Below are 20,504 nucleotides of genomic sequence, written 5' to 3'. Positions count from 1 at the left end.
TTTGAGACAGGGTTTCACTCTGTTACCCAGGCTGGAGTGTATTGGTGTGTTCACAGCTCACTGCGGCCTCAAAATCCTGGGCTCAGGCAATCCTCCCACTTCAGCCTCCCGAATAGCTGGGATACAGGCGTTTGCTACCGTGCCCAACTAATTATTTATTATTTTTAATTTTTTTTGGTAGAGATGAGCTCTCTCTATGTTGCCAGGCTGGTCTCAGACTCCTGGGCTCAAGCAGTCCTCCCACCTCAGCTTCCCAAAGTGAGGCACTGTGCCTGCCTATAAATTTATTTTGTAACCAACCATTATACTCTGCTACGCCTGACTGTTGCATAGAGACATAGTTTTCTATCATCAACTTTGTTATGGAAGGGTTATTTTCTACTGAATTTAATCCAAATTACGAGAAGAAAAAAATTTTAAAAAACTTAAAAAGGTATTTTAAATGCCAAACAAGAACATTCAAAAGCATGGGATTAAAACTTTCTATGCTGAGAAAGTTATAAACTGTGTGTTCTGGAGGGAGGCATTGATGGGGAGTGGTGGAGGAATATATCTACCTAGTAAGCTTAAATTTTCTGAATTGACTGAAATACAAATTTAGAAATAGAGAAATCTAGATTTATAATTCACAGTGACTACCACGGTGGGATAATTGAATTCAAACCCAGCCTATCTAACTTGGAAGGCACCCACAGACATCTCTACTTGAATTTCTTAGCCACCACCCCCAATTCTTTTTTACTTGAATCTATTCATTTGACAAAAATATTTTAAGCACCTACTTTGTGCCAAGTACTGTTGTAGGCTGTGTGGACACAATAATATAGAAGGTAAATGCCCTGCTCTCCTGGAACTCACCTTCTAAAGGGGAGATGCCGACAATGTGCAGATACCAGTAAATATCCCCCTGCCATGAGAAAAGTAAAGCCGCATGAGAGAGATGGGGCCTTGCGTGCTGTTTCTGTAGGTAGGGAACAGAGACCTTAGGAAGAGCAGGGCAGGCCACGGAGAAGCCAAGAGTACAGAGGACCCCAAGGGAGGTGGGAGATGCTTTATTGCTCAAAGAACAGCAGAGAGGGAGAGGAACTGAGGTGGAATGGGGTGGGCATGGGAGGGGAGGAGGCCAGAGAGCTGGGCAAATTCATTTTTTTGTTTGTTTTGTTTTTGTTTTTTAAGTAACAGGCAGATTTTGGAGGGTTTTGAGATGGGAGAGACAAGATGTTGCTAATTCATGCATGTTGCCACACCAGGGCACGGTGAAACGTGAACTGGCAGTTAGAAGCTTGGAGTTAGTTCTGGCTCTGCTAGCCAGTGTGATCTCGGAGAGGTCATGCATCTTGTCAGTGCCTCAGCTTCCACCCTAAATTGAGGAAATTAGACTGTGATCACCAGAATCCCTTTCATGGCCAAATATTATGATTCTCAGATGGAGAAATTGTTATTAAGCATTCATATGTGCTGGCCACAGTTGTTGGCTAAGTGGGATAGAGGAGACCTGCCACTCCCACCCTCTGCTCAGGCTTTGCCTCTTCGCCTCACCCCTGCCTCTGGGAGGTCAAGTTCTGAGCCTGCCTGGACCACAGATGGACGTATCACTCTGTTCTCATTGGGGTCCTCATCGGTACGTGTGGGCATGTTGACTTACTCTGTTTGCCTTGGTCTTCTTTCTTCCAAATGATGTTGTTATCTTTCATTCAATTTCCTCTTCTTTTCTTCTATTGGGATTTATACGTTTTAAAAAATCCTTTGCCTATCATTTTAGTGGAGTGCAATAAGGGAAAGGAGTTAACGCTTGTGATCAATCCATTATGCTTAAATTCTGGATTTTTGTTTTTTTATTTTGAGACGAGGTCTCACTCTGTCGCCCAGACTGGAGTGCAGTGGTACAATCATGGCTTACTGTAGCCTCAACCTTTCGGGCTCAGGTGATCCTCCCACCGCAGCCTCCTAAGTAGCTAGGACTACAGGCATGTGCCACCACGCACGGCTAATTTTTGTTGTTGTTGTTGTTGTTGTAGAGACATGGTCTTGCTTTGTTGCCCAGGCTGGTCTCGAACTCCTGGACTCAAGTGACCCTCCTGCCTCAGCTTCCCAAAGTGCTGGAATTATAGGCATGAGCCACCATGCCTGGCCTGGAAATTCTTTAACGTGTTTATTTTATAATGTTGAAAACATATTTTCCTTGAGGATGTCCTGAAGAATGCCTTTCCTCAGAGGAATACAAGGAGCCTAAAAGGACATTTGGGAATGAGACACACAGGGTTTGTAGTTACAAGCAGTATCCCAGCAACTCAAGATGTGAAGGGTTAAAGCACCTGATGCCTGCCAGATAAATTCCAGAATCACTAGTCTGTCAGGCTGTCTTCTGGGACCTCAGTCTACCTTTTCAGCTTCATTCCATATTTTTTCCTCATGGTTCTCTGCTGCCGCAGTCAAACTGTCTGATTCTCATTGAACTCTATTTTCACGTTCCTACCACCTGGTCCATTCTTCTGACCTGGAATGCCCATCCTTTTTTGCCTACCTAAACCCTACACATTCTTTAAGGCATAGTTCAAATTCTACCTTTCTTGGATTCCTGTCAACAGTGCAGAAGATCTCTGTCTCCTCCCTTTGAACCTTGCTCCTCTTTCTTTGTGGCTTTTTTTTTTTTTTTTGAGACTTAGTTTCACTCTGTTGCCCAGGTTGGAGAGCAGTGGTGTGATTATCGCTCACTTCAGCCTTGACCTCCCCGGTTCAACCAATCCTTCTGCCTCAGCCTCTCTGGTAGCTAGGACTACAGGTGCATATCACCATGCCCAACTAATTTTTTTTCATTTTTTTTTGTAGCAACAAGGTCTCCCTATTGTTGCCCAGGCTGGTCTTGAACTACTGGGCTCAAGCAATCTACCTGTTAAGGCTTCCAAAGTGCTGAGATTACAAGTGTGAGCCATCACACCTGGCCAACTTTTGATGTTTTACACTTTTAAATACTGCTTTCTCTGGTGTGTGTGTAGTGGTATTTCACTATATTTTTAACTTGCGTTTCTCTTATCACTAATGAAAATGAGCAAGTCTACATGTGTTCGCTGTCCACTGACATTTAGTCTGTATTGAAATACCTATTTCTCCGTTTTGTTTCTTAGGTTTTCTGTCTTTTTCTTATTTGTTTTAAAAGGTATAAAAATACATATTCTGAATGAAGCTCATAGTCTGTGTGTGCTTTGTACTTTGTGGCTTGTCTAACTCTCTTAATATCTCTTTTTTCTTATTGTGGAAAAATACACATAACATAAAATTTACTCTTGTAACCATTTTAGAGTGTACAATTCAGTAACATTAAGTACATTTATAATGTTGTTTAAAAATCACCACTATCTAGTTCCAGAACTTTTTCATCAACCCAAATAGAAACTGTCCCTCTTAAGAAGTCAGTCCCCATTTCCTGTTCCTCCCAGCCCCTGGCAACCACTAATCTACTTCTTGTCTATATGGATTTGACTATTCTGGATATTTTGTACAAGTAGAATCATACAATATGTTACTTTTGTGTCTGTTTTTTTCCACTAAGCATAACGTTTTCAAGGTTCATTCAAGTTGTAGCATATATTAGTACTTTGTTCCTTTTCATGGCTCCATTGCATGGGTAGACCACATTTTGTTTATTCATTCATCTGTTGGTGGATATTTGGGTTGTTTCCACCTTTTGGCTACTGGAAATAGAACTGATATGAATATTCATGTACAAGTTTTTGTGTAGACATATGTTTTCATTTCTCTGGGATATAGGAGCTGAATTGCTTTGGCTTTGAGTATGTTTAACCTTTTGAGGAACTGTTAGACTGTTTCCCAAAGCAGCTGTGACTTCTTACATTCCCATTAGCAGTGTACAAGGGTTCCAATTTCTCTAAATCCTTCTTTACACTTGTTATTTTCTCTCTTATTGATTATAGCCGTCCTAGTGAGTGTGAAGGGGTATCTCATTGTGGTTTTGCCTTTCCCTATGGCAATACCATTGTGCATCTTTATATGTAGCTTATTTTAACAAATGCATACAGGCTATAAAACCTCCTGTCTGGTGGGAACCTCCTCTTTATTTGATTTTTAAAATGCAGGGGACAGTGATATGCTAGTAATAGTATATATTTAGCAACTGGGAGTAGAGGAAGAAGCCCTGATTTTCAGCATTTGCCAATTTTCATGGTGTTAAGTACTCCCACTATAGCAGCTCTCTGGCCCCTGCATGATGTCATGGAGCCCAGAGCTGGGAACGGCATGCACAGTGGGCTCTCATGCGCTCCCATGAGCTGACTCTAGCACACCAGTGAGTGGAAGGGAAAATCAGGTGAAGTGAGCCTCACTGAGGCTGCCTGCTATGATGCAGGCCAGGCATTGCGTAACCCTAGAGGGTGCCATTCACATGTTAGTCTAAAGAGAAAGGGATATAACATTTATTGAGTGTCTACAGCTTATTTAATGTTGACCACAGTCTTCTGAGGCAAGTTGTATTATCTTAGTTTTCAGAGAAATCCAAGGGTTAGGGAGCTTAATTAACTAAGTCAATGATTTGAAACTAATAAGTGTCAAAGTTGGCATTTAAAACAGGTCTTTCTTACAGTGAAGCTCATTCTAGTTCACCAACTGTGTCGGGGTGGGGATCTCCAAGACCACCACCAGGTTTGATGATTTGCTAGCAGGACTTAAAGCAGGGGTCCCCAGCCCCTGCACCACGGACTGGTACTGGTTTCGGTTCGTGGCCTGTTCGGAACTGGGCTGCACAGGAGAAGGTGAGCAGCCCATGAGCAAGCAAGCATTACCCCCTGAGCTCCGCCTCCTTTCAGATCAGTGTCGGCATTAGATGCTCATAGGAGCAGGAACCCTGTTGTGAACTGCACATGCGAGGGATCTGGGTTTTGTGCTCCTTATGAAAACCTAATGCTTGATGATGTGAAGTGGAATAGTTTCATCCTGAAATGATCCCCCTCACCCCCGATCCATGGAAAAATTGTCTTCCACAAAACCATTCCCTGGTGCCAAAAAGGTTGCAGGTTGCTGACTTATAGGACTTAGATAATAGCTGTACTTATGACTATCATTTCTTACAGTGAAGAGATAGATGCAAAGCAAAATCAGCGAAAGGAAGAGGCACGTGAAGTCTGGAGGAAACCAGGTGCAAGCTTCCAGAGCTTACAAGAGTTCTCTCCCAGTGGAGTCACATAGGGTGGGCTTCAAACCTCCGTCAGTGAGCTGTGACAGCAGGTGGGATATTGCCTACCAGAAAACTCATCACTTAGGGTCCAAAGTTTTTAACTGCGAGCTGGTCACATAGGCCCCTCTGCCTAGCACGTGTCCAAATTCCAGACTCCCAGAAGGCAAGCAGGTGTTCAGCATGAACCATTTTGTTTGTATAAACCGTTAAGACCCCTTGTGGCGCTCATCACTGCTGGAAATCATGGGACCCTCCCCAGATTCGAGTTTCCAATGCCAGTCAAGGGCCGATCTAGAAAGGCAAGTAAGCCTGGCTAAGAACAGCAGTGTCAGGCCTGCTGTTTTAACTGTTTTCTGCACGTTGACCAAATGCAAATATAGGAAAGCGAATTGAGAAGGAGATCCTGTCTGCTTATCATTGTATCCTCCTTCCCCCAGCGCCTGCACAGGACTTGATATGTGGTGGTTTCTAATAATGGCTCCTTAAGTTGTACAGATTCCCGTGGATACTCAGCTCCTCTGTGTGTCTGCGCTGCCTGTAAAGCGAGTGCCTCTGCGCTTGCAAGTTTCTCTGGGTTACACTGTCAACATTAGACAGATCAACGAGACAGAAAGTTAACAAGGATATCCAGGAATTGAACTCAGCTCTGCACAAAGTGGACCTAATAGACATCTACAGAACTCTCCACCCCAAATCAACAGAATATACATTCTTTTCAGCACCACACCACACCTATACCAAAATCAACCACATAGTTGGAAGTAAAGCTCTCCTCAGCAAATGTAAAAGAACAGAAATTATAACAAACTGTCTCTCAGACCACAGTGCAATCAAACTAGAACTCAGGATTAAGAAACTCACTCAAAACTGCTCAACTACATGGAAACTGAACAACCTGCTCCTGAATGACTATTGGATACATAATGAAATGAAGGCAGAAATAAAGATGTTCTTTGAAACCAACGAGAACAAAGACACAACATACCAGAATCTCTGGGACACATTCAAAGCAGTGTGTAGAGGGAAATTTATAGCACTAAATGCCCACAAGAGAAAGCAGGAAAGATCCAAAATTGACACCCTAACATCACAATTAAAAGAACTAGAAAAGCAAGAGCAAACACATTCAAAAGCTAGCAGAAGGCTAGAAATAACTAAAATCCGAGCAGAACTGAAGGAAATAGAGACACAAAAAACCCTTCAAAAAATTAATGAATCCAGGAGCTGGTTTTTTGAAAAGATCAACAAAATTGATAGACCACTAGCAAGACTAATAAAGAAGAAAAGAGAGAAGAATCAAATAGATGCAATAAAAAATGGAAAAGGGGATATCACCACCGATCCCACAGAAATACAATCTACCATCAGAGAATACTACAAACACCTCTATGCAAATAAACTAGAAAATCTAGAAGAAATGGATAAATTCCTCGACAAATACACCCTCCCAAGACTAAACCAGGAGGAAGTTGAATCTCTGAATAGACCAATAACAGGTTCTGAAATTGTGGCAATAATCAATAGCTTACCAACCAAAAAGAGTCCAGGACCTGATGGATTCACAGCCGAATTCTACCAGAGGTACAAGGAGGAACTGGTACCATTCCTTCTGAAACTATTCCAATCAATAGAAAAAGAGGGAATCCTCCCTAACTCATTTTATGAAGCCAGCATCATCCTGATACCAAAGCCTGGCAGAGACATAACCAAAAAAGAGAATTTCAGACCAATATCCTTGATGAACATTGATGCAAAAATCCTCAATAAAATACTGGCAAACCGAATCCAGCAGCACATCAAAAAGCTTATCCACCATGATCAAGTGGGCTTCATCCCTGGGATGCAAGGCTGGTTCAACATATGCAAATCAATAAATGTAATCCATCATATAAACAGAACCAAAGACAAAAACCACATGATTATCTCAATAGATGCAGAAAAGGCCTTTGACAAAATTCAACAACCCTTCATGCTAAAAACTCTCAATAAATTAGGTATTGATGGGACGTATCTCAAAATAATAAGAGCTATCTACAACAAACCCACAGCCAATATCATACTGAATGGGCAAAAACTGGAAGCATTCCCTTTGAAAACTGGCACAAGACAGGGATGCCCTCTCTCACCACTCCTATTCAACATAGTGCTGGAAGTTCTGGCCAGAGCAATCAGGCAGGAGAAGGAAATAAAGGGTATTCAATTAGGAAAAGAGGAAGTCAAATTGTCCCTGTTTGCAGATGACATGATTGTATATCTAGAAAACCCCATCGTCTCAGCCCAAAATCTCTTTAAGCTGATTAGCAACTTTGGCAAAGTCTCAGGATACAAAATCAATGTACAAAATTCACAAGCATTCTTGTACACCAATCACAGACAAAGAGAGAGCCAAATCATGAGTGAACTCCCATTCACAATTGCTTCAAAGAGAATAAAATACCTAGGAATCCAACTTACAAGGGATGTGAAGGACCTCTTCAAGGAGAACTACAAACCACTGCTCAATGAAATAAAAGAGGATACAAACAAATGGAAGAACATTCCATGCTCATGGGTTGGAAGAATCAATATTGTGAAAATGTCCATACTGCCCAAGGTAATTTATAGATTCAATGCCATCCCCATCAAGCTACCAATGACTTTCTTCACAGAATTGGAGAAAACTACTTTAAAGTTCATATGGAACCAAAAAAGAGCCCGCATCGCCAAGTCAACGCTAAGCCAAAAGAACAAAGCTGGAGGCATCATGCTACCTGACTTCAAACTATACTACAAGGCTACAGTAACCAAAACAGCATGGTACTGGTACCACAACAGAGACATAGATCGATGGAACAGAACAGAGTCTTCAGAAATGATGCTGCAGATCTACAACTATCTGATCTTTGACAAACCTGACAAAAACAAGAAATGGGGAAAGGATTCCCTATTTAATAAATGGTGCTGGGAAAACTGGCTAGCCATATGTAGAAAGCTGAAACTGGATCCCTTCCCTACACCTTATACAAAAATTAATTCAAGATGGATTAAAGACTTAAATGTTAGACCTAAAACCATTAAAATCCTACAAGAAAACCTAGGCAATACCATTCAGGACATAGGCGTGGGCAAGGACTTCATGTCTAAAACACCAAAAGCAATGGCAACAAAAGCCAAAATTGACAAATGGGATCTAATTAAACTAAAGGGCTTCTGCACAGCAAAAGAAACTACCATCAGAGTGAACAGGCAACCTACAAAATGGGAGAAAATTTTTGCAACCTACTCATCTGACAAAGGGCTAATATCCAGAATCTACAATGAAAAAAACAAACAACCCCATCAAAAAGTGGGCAAAGGACATGAACAGACACTTCTCAAAAGAAGACATTTATGCAGCCAAAAAACACATGAAAAAGTGCTCATCATCACTGGCCATCAGAGAAATGCAAATCAAAACCACAATGAGATAGCATCTCACACCAGTTAGAATGGCCATCATTAAAAAGTCAAGAAACGACAGGTGCTGGAGAGGATGTGGAAAAATAGGAACACTTTTACACTGTTGGTGGGACTGTAAAGTAGTTCAACCATTGTGGAAGTCAGTGTGGTGATTCCTCAGGGATCTAGAACTAGAAATACCATTTGACCCAGCCATCCCATTACTGGGTATATACCCAAAGGACTATAAATCATGCTGCTATAAAGACACATGCACACGTATGTTTATTGCGGCACTATTCACAATAGCAAAGAGTTGGAACCAACCCAAATGTCCAACAACGATAGACTGGATTAAGAAAATGTGGCACATATACACCATGGAATACTATGCAGCCATAAAAAATGATGAGTTCATGTCCTTTGTAGGGACATGGATGAAACTGGATAACATCATTCTCAGTAAACTATCGCAAGGACAAAAAACCAAACACCGCATGTTCTCACTCATAGGTGGGAATTGAATAATGAGAACTCATGGACACAGGAAGGGGAACATCACACTCTGGGGACTGTTGTGGGGTGGGGGTAGGGGGGAGGGACAGCATTAGGAGATATACCTAATGCTAAATGACGAGTTAATGGGTGCAGCAAAACAACATGGCACATGGATACATATGTAACAAACCTGCACATTGTGCACATGTACCCTAAAACCTAAAGTATAATAATAAAAATTAAATTAAAAAAAAAAAAGTTTCTCTGGGTTAGCCCAAAGTGGCTGTTCTTTCAAATTCTGAAGAATTATGACTTCTTCTTTTAGACATCTCGGTGTAGCTTCATGAACCCCTACTATGAATTCTCAGTAACTTTTCTCTGCTAAAAAGCCTTCATTTGAAATGCTGAGGCCTGCTATTTGTGTCTCCGGTGGAAATATTGGTTCTTTATTTCCAGACACCCTGTCTCAGACTCACTTATACATCAGTGAGCTTTGACTAAAAGTGGAACAGTTTCCTGCACCTGACCCCAGTGTCTGGGTCACATGGGGACCATCATGTTGGGGTTACACCTTCCTTTGTTCTCCTGGGCAGGGCTGACTGAATGGTCTGCGCAGTATGCATTTGTGAGAAGCACATTGCAGGGGACTCTGTGTAGAGGAACAGCTCTGAGAATGAGCAAACTGGTGCTACCATGAGCTGTCTAAAGCCCAAGTTTTTGTTTTTGTCTTTTTTTGAGACACAGTCTTGCTGTCACCCAGGCTGGAGTACAGTGGCGCAATCTCAGCTCACTGCAACCTCCGCCTCTCAGGCTAAAGCGATTCTCATGCCTCAGCCTCCCCAGTAGCTGGGATTACAGGTGCACACCACTGTAGCCGGCTAATTTTTTCTATTTTTAGTAAAGACAGGGTTTCACTGTGTTGGCCAGGCTGGTCTCAAACTCCTGGCCTCAAGTGATCCTTCTGCCTCAACCTCCCAAAGTGTTGAGATTACAGGTGTGAGCCACTGTGCCTGGCCATAAAATCCAAGTTCTTTTTATTTTTAGTTACTGTGACAGACCGAGTTAAAGAAAACAAAAACAACTCACCTCGCCTTTGTCTGGCTGGTTCCCTCAGTTCTCAAGTGAAGTGAAAATTATTTTCCGGCCTGCAGCTTTGCATAATTATTTTCCCATTGCTTACTTTAATGTAATGGCCAGCAATGTTCTTTTCTATAGTTAGGAAAAGCAGATTTTCTGAAACCAGAAGCGCTAGTTCTGATGTCAGACAGCCAGTGTTCAAATCCTGGGTTCTGTCACTCCCTAGCTTATATGATGCTGGGCAAGTGGCGTAGCCACTTTCTTCCTCAGTTTCCTCATCTGTAAAACAGAGACAATAAATTACTACCTCAGAGGGTTGTTATGGGGATCAATTGAAATGATACAACTACAACATGCACTAAATAAATTTAAAGCAAAACTGGCATATGGTAAGCCTGGAAGAAAAGTTAGTAATATTGCCATTGTTGTTAAGTTTCAGGATAAAAAAATCCATTTTTTTTTTCCTCTGCCACCCAGGCTGGAGTGCAGTGGGGTGATTTTGGCTCACTACAACCTCTGCCTCCTGGGTTCAAGCAATTCTCCTGCCTCAGACTCCCGAGTAGCTAGGATTATAGGCATGCATCACCACGCCCAGCTAATTTTTGTATTTTTAGTAGAGACAGGGTTTTGCCATGTTGGCCAGGCTGGTCTCAATCTCCCGACCTCAAGTTGAACTGCTCACCTCAGCCTCCCAAAGTGCTGGGATTACAGGCGTGGGCCACTGCACCCGGCTTAAAAATCTATTCTTTTTGATGGTTCACACTGATTTGAGTAAATAAAATTTCTTACCCTCTACCCCATATGCCTTTACACGTTTATTTATTTAACAATGAAAAACTGAAGATAATTGTTTGAAAGAAGTTCCAGTGTGGTAGGTGGAAACCTGTCTACCTTAAAATAAGCCACAGTACTTTGGAATCTGGTGGCCTGGGGCTTCCCCTGTGACTCTCCCTGCCTTTGTGAGCTGAGGAGCCACTGACTGGGCTCTTGGTTCCCTGGGGGGAAAGGGAATGATTTCTCCTCCCCTCCTCTGGCATGGAGATCCCTCCACAGTCTTTCCCCAGCTTGTCAATCTAGGTGGCGGCCGGAACATGCCTCCTACCTCACCAGACTCACAACATTCTGCTTCCCGTCCCCTTCCTTAGCCGCCTTCTGGCTGTCTGTGATGTGCCTCTGAGAGCCCGTGTCCTTGCTCTTAGAACTCCAGGGAGCAGCTCTCTCTCCCTACTGCTTCGGTAGCCCACGGCGCTTCTTGATTGTGCAATAAATAATTAGTGTGTATCTCTTCCTGTGGAATTCATGGTTTTCCTGCATCCTTTCTGGCCACTCCTTGTCTCCTTCAAGGGCTGCCCTTTCTCTGCCCACCTCTCACATGTGCGTGTTCCTCAGGGTTCTTTCCTGGGGCCTCTTTTCTCGCTCTGTGCTTGCCTTAGAAGACACCATCCATTCCAGTGGCTTCAGTTAGCTTCTGTGTGCAGATGACTTTCCCCGTCTTTGTTTCCCAGCCTGATATCTATTCTGAGGTCTGAGTTCGCACAGGTGTCTCAAATTCAAATGTCTGGAAAGGATCTCAAGATGTCCCCCACCCCTGTAATCTCCAGTTCAGTAATTGGTACCATGGTCTACCCAGTTGCTTGTGCCAGGAACCTGAGAGTCTGTCTCAACTTATCCCTCTCCTCTTGTCTGGACTCTAAACAGGTTCTATTGGTTCCACCTTCTAAATATATCTCAGTCCTGCTCTTTGTCCTCCCATCTGTGCCACCACCATGATCCAAACCACCATGACCTCTTCTTGGGTGGATACAGTAGCCTCTGTATCAGTTAGGATTGGGTTATGCTATGTGCCACACACAATCCCTAAGTAATAGTTTAAACAACATAAAGTTTCTTCTTTTTCTCAGTGTGGAAAAACCAAACCAAAAACTGGAAGTGGGCTGTCTAGAACTGCTATGGTGGATACGATCCAGGGATCCTGGATCCTGTTTTTCCTCCCCATAGTCCTAGCTTATCTTTTGTTTTTGCCAAAGATGGCTCCAGCCATCTTGTCTGAACTGCAAGCTGGAGGAAGGAAGAAAGACAGAAAAGCAAGAAGAGACATCTCCCACCAGAGTCAGATCCCTTTAGCAGCTTTGCCTTATGTTCCATACAAGACTTCTGCCTATATCTCATTGACCAGAACTTAGCCACATGGCTATACCTAGTTGCAAAGGGAGCTGAGAAGTGCAGTCTTTTATTCTGAGCACCAAGGTACCCACCTAAAAATCAGGGTTCCATTATTAGTGGGAAATGGATGTCATAAGCAGACAATTAGCAATTTCTGCCACATCCTAATGGGCTCCTCTTTCCTCTCTTGCTCCTCTCCAGTCCGTTGTACCCAATGGCTGAGTGATTTTTTAAAAACACAAATACGATCATGTCTCTCTCTTGCCTAAAACCCTACAAGAAATTATTATCCCAACTTTAATCTCAAAAGTCCTCAACATGGCCTATGGGACACTGTGTGGTCCAGCAGCCTGCCAGCCTGTCCACATTGATCTGCAGTTCTTTCTCCTCACTCCCCACCCCCCAGCCCACCTGTTTTTCAGTTCCTTGAAGGTACCACCTCCTTCCCACATTGAAGCATGTACGTTACCTGTGTCCTTTCTCTAGAACCCGTGTATCCCCTCCCTTGAACGGCTAACTTCTCCCCCTCTTTCCGGTTTCAGCTTAACTATTACTTCCTTGGTATATTTGCTGTGATCTTCCAGATTAGATTAGATTTCCCTGTATAATGTCATTCTGTACTTTTACTTTACACCACCTATCTCTATTTTATTTTAATACATTATTAATACAATTAGCTTTTCAGTCTCTTTCTCTCATTCTCATTTATAAGCTTCACAAAGCAGGTGAAGGCATCACTTAGCCCAGTACTCATCCACCTTCAGAGGGTTGTTATGGGGATCAGTTGAAATGATACATCTACAACATGCACTAAATAAATTTAAAGCAAAACTGGCATATGGTAAGCCTGGAAGAAAAGTTAGTGATACTGCCATTGTTGTTAAGTTCCAGGATATAAAAATCCATTCTTTTTGGCCAGGCGTGGTGGCTCACGCCTGTAATCCCAGCACTTTGGGAGGCTGAGGCGGGCAGATCATGAGGTCAGGAGTTCGAGACCAGCCTGGCCAATGTGGTGAAACCTCATCTCTACTAAAAAAATACAAAAATTAGCCAGGTGTGGTGGTGTGCGCCTGTAGTCCCAGCTACTCGGGACGCTGAGGCAGGAGAATCGCTTGAATCCGGGAGGCGGAGGTTGCAGTGAGCCGAGATCGTGCCTCTGCACTCCAGCCTGGGTAACAGTGTGAGGCTTTGTCTCAAAAAAAAAAAAAAAAAAAAAAAAAATCCTTTCTGTAGCCCAGACTGGAGTGCAGTGGTTGTTGAGTGATTGAATGGAATCCAGGTTCAAGGAAAATATGATAGATTTGTTTAGTGTCATGTGAAAGAGATGTAAATGAAAGAGGTAAGGAGAGATGTCTTCCTAGGTAGTTTAGAGATACAGATTCAAGACCCAAGTGAGAAGATGGGGTTAGAGAAGTAAATTTGGAATCACTGGATCTGGTTCATTTAATGCTGTTTATCCTAAAAGGAGGTGTCTTCCTGAGAGGACATGCTGTGGGCTTTGAAGCCAGGCAGATCTGCTCTGAATCTGGATCTGTCATTACCAGCTATGAAACTGAGCAGTTGATGAAACTTTCTGAGTCTCAGTTTCTTCAACTGTAAAAGGAGAAAATACCTGCCCTGCCAGGCCATTTGTATGTAAGCCTCCGGCCGATAGAATATTAGAAACCTTTCTGTCCGTTGGCTTCAAAGATGCTTTAAGAATGAAAACATTTCTACCTTAAAAACAGAGACAGTGGAAAACATTATTTTCTTTATCATCTCCTTGGTACCTTTGAATATGCATTTTGCATAATGAAAATCAAGACTGGCTTCTGGGATTAGAAACAGAAGGGCTCTGTGGCCTTTTTTAGTTTAGTTTTTTTCTTTTTTCTTTTTAAATTTAAATATACTTCTATTGTGTGAAGGAGAGAAAAAAAATATTTTTTCCCCTTGCATATCTTAGCTTTTCCAGCTGGGGCCTTTTAAATTAGACCACCAAAAGAGAGATTAACAAGAGAAAAGCATAGAATTTTTATTTAGTAATTTTTACGTGTACGTGGGAGCCTTCACCAGGAAAATAAAGACCCAGGGAAGTTGTAAGGGTTGAAAGCTTATATATTATGCTGGACAAAGAGTAGTAAATTGGCAAATTGTAAAGATGTGATAGGAAAAAGGAGTTGGGGCTATTTTGAGAGCTTCTAGCTAATGGGGTTCCAGTACCGGCTTGACTAGCAACCCTGTCCTGATGGGAAATGCAGGGTAGCTGGACATGAATGTCTACAGTGTCCCTTTCCTGGGGTGCTTCTTTAGCCTGGAGGATGGTTTTATGCCTAGTTAGCCCATCTGGAACCTGGGGACTCCCTCACATGGGGAACTTGTTTATCTTATTTATCTGGCAGCCGCTGTTGTGGCTCTTGTCTGACCCATGTCCAGCTTACACCTGCCTGACCATCGCCCTGGCGCTGGGAGCCTGACTTGATATTCCCCCCAGGATCCCTGGGAAAGCGTGGCCTGAGGCAGCTGCAGCCATTGATTCTTCAGATGAAAGGTGGAAACTCAGTACATCACCAGGTAGGATATGAGTTCAGAGATTTTTTCTTATAGATCTTGGACAGGAAGGGCGGAATGGGTTGGGAGGGCAGTCCTCCATCTCCGGGTTGCATGAGACAGGAATGGAGTCAGGCAGAGAGAGAAAAGGCATGTGGGAATTGGCAGTATATATAAGGGGTAGGGTGTGGGGTCACTTTAAGTTCCTGGGCAAAGGCCTGAATGGTGCTTTTAAGGGAAGCTTCGATAAAGTGGGGAACCCCGTCTGCTAGACAGGAGAGATGCCTTTAGATTCTTATCTCTGGCTGCTGGCCTGAGCCTTTTGGGTGTGGTGTGGAACTAGAACCGTGAGGGGTGACTGAGCCCTGCTTTGGGTATGAAAAAGTTGAATCTATTCAAATGGATGCTGAGGCAACATGAAAGTATAAGAATTCACTTCAGGACTAGGACAGTTAATTGTGGAAAAGTAGCAAGATAAGGACTAGTATAACAAGGTTTGTACCGCTTTCCCTCAGCCTCAACTCCCCATCTCTGGTGATAAGAATGAATGTCTTTCATCCTCCTGATACAAGGGGGGCACCTTTTTCATGGCAGTTAATCTCATGCTTTCAAGAAGAACAAGGAAGGTCACAGTGCCCTTCTTGCATGTGCTGTTTTTTTTAAGTGCCTTTAACTTAATCCATATGCCAAAGTAGCATATTTTTGGGTGCTTACCATGTGCCAAGCATGGTCTTATGTGCTTCGTAAGTATTAACTTTAATACTGTGAACTGTATGAGGCAGATACAGTTACTATTCCCATTTTACAGATGATGAAACTGAAGAACAGAGAGGTTGAGTACTTTGCTGAAGGTTGCAGAGTGGGCATGTGGCAGAGCTGGGACCCCAGCCCATGCAGCCTGATTCCCAGAGCTCTGAACCATTGTGCTGCGCTGCCTCTGGATAGCTTTGTGATATTTTTTGGCTGACCAAACTGTGTGTTTATAGAAGGATCAGACATATATTAATCTTTATATTCACCGGAATATGACTTAGCCATCAAGACAGCCTGACAAACTGGCAAAATATGTCTTTCTAACATTACTCTTATGCTTTGAAGAGGAATTTTTGACCAATGATGCTCCCTGCTATTGTGTGTTAAATGCTGTGAGTTACCAGAGATCAACTGTTCCTGACATAAAAAGGAAGTGCTAATCTAGCCACTGGCTGGCTCAGTATTGGTTTCATACTGTAAGACAGAACTAAAATAACAGCCTCAAAGGGTAAAAATAGTGGAGTCACATGAAGCATCAACCGTCATTTTAAAAACAGAATTGTAAGACCCATGAGGAAAGGTTGATTTCTTTTTCTGTTTGAAAAGAGTGGATATTGGTAGACACTGGTCGTTTCTATTATGGCCTCCTGTAATTTTAGAAAACTGATATTTGTCATGACCTGAGGAAACATCTCATTCATGGCTTTTATAAGACATAGTCAAATTCAACATCAATTCTCAGAAGATCTTTCTTGGGGTCTAGAAGGTAGGTGTGAGGATCTTTCCTTAATCAAAACTAGTGGCTTTTGCTTTTATGTTTCCTAAGGGCTAGTATGCTTTTCAAAAATAATATTAGTAGCTAAATTGATCAAGCACTTAAACCGTTTGTCAGCTTTCTTCCAAAAGCTTTACATGAATTGACTCTTTGAATTCTTACTGCAATCATATGAAGTTCTGGTGCTATTATTCATCCCATTTAATAGCTAATGAAATGTAGGCACAGAGAGGTTAAGTAACTTGTTCAAGGAGATACAGTGAGTAAGTAGCAGAGCTGAGATTCAAACTCAGAGAGTCGGGCTTCAGACTTTTTGCTTTTAAGCAGTAAGCTGTATTATAGAGGCCTGCTGGTTCTTAGCCCAGGGAGATCGAAGACATGTAAACCAGAGTGCCTGCCCACACTAAGTAGGGATCTTCCCCACTCAGTCTACTAACTTGCATGCCAGTCTCCTCTGGAAACACCATCACAGACACAATCAGAAGGAAAGCTTTACCAGCAATCTAGGCAGTCCTTCATCCAGTCAAGTTGATACCTAAAGTTAACCATCACACCTTCCAAGACTGGTTGCTGCATAGGTGCTATAATGTGGTATCTCTGTACCACCGGAAGGGAGGTGAGACGGGGGTAAGGAAGAGAAAAGCAGACAGATAAAGCTTCTGTTGCGGGTGCTGGTGGGCACTCAGTGAGTGGCGTGGCTATTGGACAGTGGGGATTCTGTATTTTGCACTGAAGGGGCATCTCTCAGAATGGCCAGATATTCTGCAACGGGGATGAATGAGAGTTAGTTTCACTAGAGCAACTGAGAGTTAGTTGCATTAGCAAGAGCAAACCAAGAGGGGACGAATAGTTTAATTATGGCTCCTAGCTGTGATAGCCAGCAAAGAGTACAGCATTGCAGCCTAGATTTCTGTATCTTATTCATTTGCCCTTGATCAATTTGTTTAACTTCAGTGCCCCATTACCCAACTGTAAATTGCAGATGCTAAATGACTCATTACTTCGGCAGAGTCAGTGGTTCTGTAATTAATTATGGAGCACTTTAAGACTGATGAATGCAAGGAGCTGTGCACACATGACCTATACGAGCAGTTGTATAAACATCGGGGTTGTTGTTGTTTCTAAGGCTTGCTTCCTGTTCTGAGCCCAGTGTGCACTTTACCACAAAGGACAGCAAAAGCTTCATTAGTAGCAATTAAGAAATGTGCCATGTCTACTTTTATTGGTTTATAATGGGCTCTTTCTCTATTCTCAAAAAAGAAGTTTGTAAGTAGATTCAGCTACAACTTTGATCAGGCTTTAAAAAATATTTGAGAAGTGTTTTTTAACCTTTTATCATAGAATATTTACAGCTTACTGAACAGTAGACAGAATAGTACAGTGAACGCCGTGTACCCATCACCCAACCAAGTAACCCTAGTCACACTTGCTCCTACCTCATTATCTATAACAAATCCCTTCTACTCCCATTGTCTTGCAGAAACCACATCATTTCTTCTACAGATGGTTCAGTATTCATCTGCAGAAGTCAGGGAGCCCCCAGCTTAAGCAGAATCTTAGTGCCATCACCACACTCCTAAATATCAACAGAACTTCCTTAATATCATCAAGCACTCAGTCAGTAGAAGAAATTGTTTTAAAAATAATTTTATCTACAGAATGTTCACAGTTGGTAGGTTGTATTACAAAAGTTTGCTGTAAGTTTGTTATTTGCAACACCAGTTGAATGAATATTCCTGTAGAAACTGTAGTAAAAGCAGTGATTGGCCCGCATTAAACCCACAAAAATGCATGGAATACATAATGAAGCAATTCTGTGTATTTCTCTTTGAGTATTTTATTGAGGGGAGAGTTAATGGGCAATTCACCGTCTGCTACTAGAGACCTGGCTCTAAAATACATTTTCTCTTTCTTGTGGGTGCCATTATGGTGATTCCTTCTCCCTGTGCCCACTTCCTCACTCCCCCCAACTCTCATCATCTACTCATCAAACTTCCCATTAGAGAAGCAAGAGGAAGAAACTTTACCTGGTATGGCTGACTGTATTCACTGAAAACGAGGAGGGGATGTTTTTCTTTTAGGGGGTAGCAAAGGGTATAGGGAAGCTGCCATTATATGCAGTTTAGTATTTTAAAGACATCTAGAAAACAAACTGCAATGTGATCTCTTTAACATTGAAGAGAACTAGAGAGATATATAGGGCCAAGTAGCAGCTGATTTAAAGACCAGGTTAATGTTCTGCTTTTGCCGTTCCCTAGCAAAGCTCGATTCAGTTTTAAGTAATTTATATTTCCAGTTCATAATTGTGTGCATGCCTCTGTGCCCTCCACTAACATCAGATAAGCAGGGAGTGGGGCTCTTCTTTGTAGAAGAACTGGCTGGATATGGGCAGGGTAGAGGCAAAGTTTCCAAGAGGCTGTGAGCCTTTCGATGCACCTTTCCAGAAATCCAGCCCCAGGGGAAGGCTTCAGGAGAATTGCCACAGGGTTTCCCACCCTGTTGTCTGTCATTGCTGTGGGTTATCACTTCATCAATCCATTGGTCATGGTTGGGATACCAGGAGGTGGGGTGGGAATGGTGTTCCCCCTTGGGCTGCAGTGGTAGGTTTTGTTCCACAGATTTGGCCATTGCGTATTTGGATTACTTGCTGCCCCTGCCACCCACCATCTATCCCGGAAATTGCATTTTCTATCTTGCCCCATTTGCCATCTGTAACTCTCACCCATCAGAAACTTACAAAGCTTATCTCTCCCAAGTTCCTCTTGATGAGAAATCATGTTTATGTGATTCTAGTTACTTCCACTTTCATAAAGATATAAAGTATCATTAAAAAAAAACCCTAACACATGAAGTGCTTACTGGACAGCCTCAGAACACACACGCACTCCTACTAGAGAAGCAAAGTGCTTCTAGTCAGTATTAACCATAGAAACCTAAGAACTGAAACCTAGGCTAAAGGGCCTTCCTTCTTTTTTGCTGCTAAGAAAAACATAACAAAAACAAACAAACAAAAAAACAGGCCAAAAGATGCTCAGTAACATATCGAATGATAACCATCTCTCCCTTCACAGTAGTTACGTTTATCTCTGAAGATTGTAATGGGACAGTTACTCTGTCACTTGGGTATTCCCATGTGCAGCAGTACGCTTTGATGGAATAGAGAGGAGAGGAAGCGGAGTCTGGGATTGTTTCCAGGAAGCAGGTCCTGGAGATTCCTGGCATGCCTGTGCCCACCTGGTGTGGTATAGTTCTGAGAGAGCTGCAGCAGAAGAAAAAAAAAGATAGAAGATAAAAAATATGAGCAAAAACTCTTCTTGAAAACGGCGTAGTTAAGAAAAAGTGGTGGTGCTGGTTATGCTCTTCAGGAGGCTGAGGTGGGAGGATCGCTTGATCCCAGGAGTTCAGACTGGGCAATGTAGCAATAACCCTATCTCTTAAAAAAAAAAAAAAAATCAGAAAAAAGGGAAAAGAAAAAGTGGTGGCTACAACTGGATATTGTGAAATTGGACCTGAGAAAAGTCTAACTGCTTAACAATTCCACTTAGTTGAGTCCCCTCCTATTTATTTATTCATTCATTCATTGACTTATTCAACAAAGTTATTGGGCACCTGCTAGGTGCCAGGTTGCCAGGTGCCAGGCTCTGCTGCAGGTGCAGGAGAGGGAGTGGCTGTGCCTTTGCTGAGCTTCCAGTTGGTGACCTTTATTAGGCCTGCCTTGAAGAAGGGGTGATAAAGAGAAGGCTAGGACCAAGCAGCAGCCTTGATAGGAGGTGTTGAATTTATTTTATTTATTACTCATTTTCATTTAAGACTGAGGGAATCAAATGGATGGGTGAGTTCTTTCTAATTTGGAACAAATACTAGGGCAGAGCCTTCATTTAAATGAGAGCTGATCAGTTACCTACTTCTGGCCCATTATAAACCAGAGTTATTTTGCTTAATCTTTCTACTCATTTTTTTTTTCTTTTACCATTGTTGTTATTGCAGTTTTAAGCTTATGATTTAGAACATTAAATTATTACCAAAGAATTTTGTAGTTTCCAAGTATCCCCAGACTTCAGGGTTCCCGAGACCAGGGGCCATATTTTTTTCAGCATTATACAGGTA

The 20,504-nt window shown here is 42.4% G+C and overlaps 1 protein-coding gene across 7 annotated transcripts in view; it reads left to right on the top strand.

The window, feature by feature from the left end:
- Positions 1–20,504, top strand: part of TEC (tec protein tyrosine kinase) — a 147,352-nt gene that overhangs the window by 62,570 nt on the left and 64,278 nt on the right. Inside the window, exon 2 of one of the 7 annotated variants that reach the window (XM_055246737.2) lies at positions 14,722–14,893. The exons of 5 other annotated variants lie outside the window; for them this stretch is intronic. In XM_055246737.2, coding sequence (XP_055102712.1) covers positions 14,864–14,893 — 30 coding nt within the window. In that variant the 5' untranslated portion in view covers positions 14,722–14,863. Of the gene's footprint in view, positions 1–14,721; positions 14,894–16,027; positions 16,389–20,504 lie in introns of those variants that run through there. One more of the 7 variants, XM_063619499.1, reaches the window with a different exon arrangement.

The sequence above is a fragment of the Symphalangus syndactylus genome, chromosome 16 (assembly GCF_028878055.3).
Source record: "Symphalangus syndactylus isolate Jambi chromosome 16, NHGRI_mSymSyn1-v2.1_pri, whole genome shotgun sequence".
NCBI lineage: Eukaryota > Metazoa > Chordata > Mammalia > Primates > Hylobatidae > Symphalangus > Symphalangus syndactylus.
This window is presented reverse-complemented; position numbering and strand designations above follow the sequence as displayed.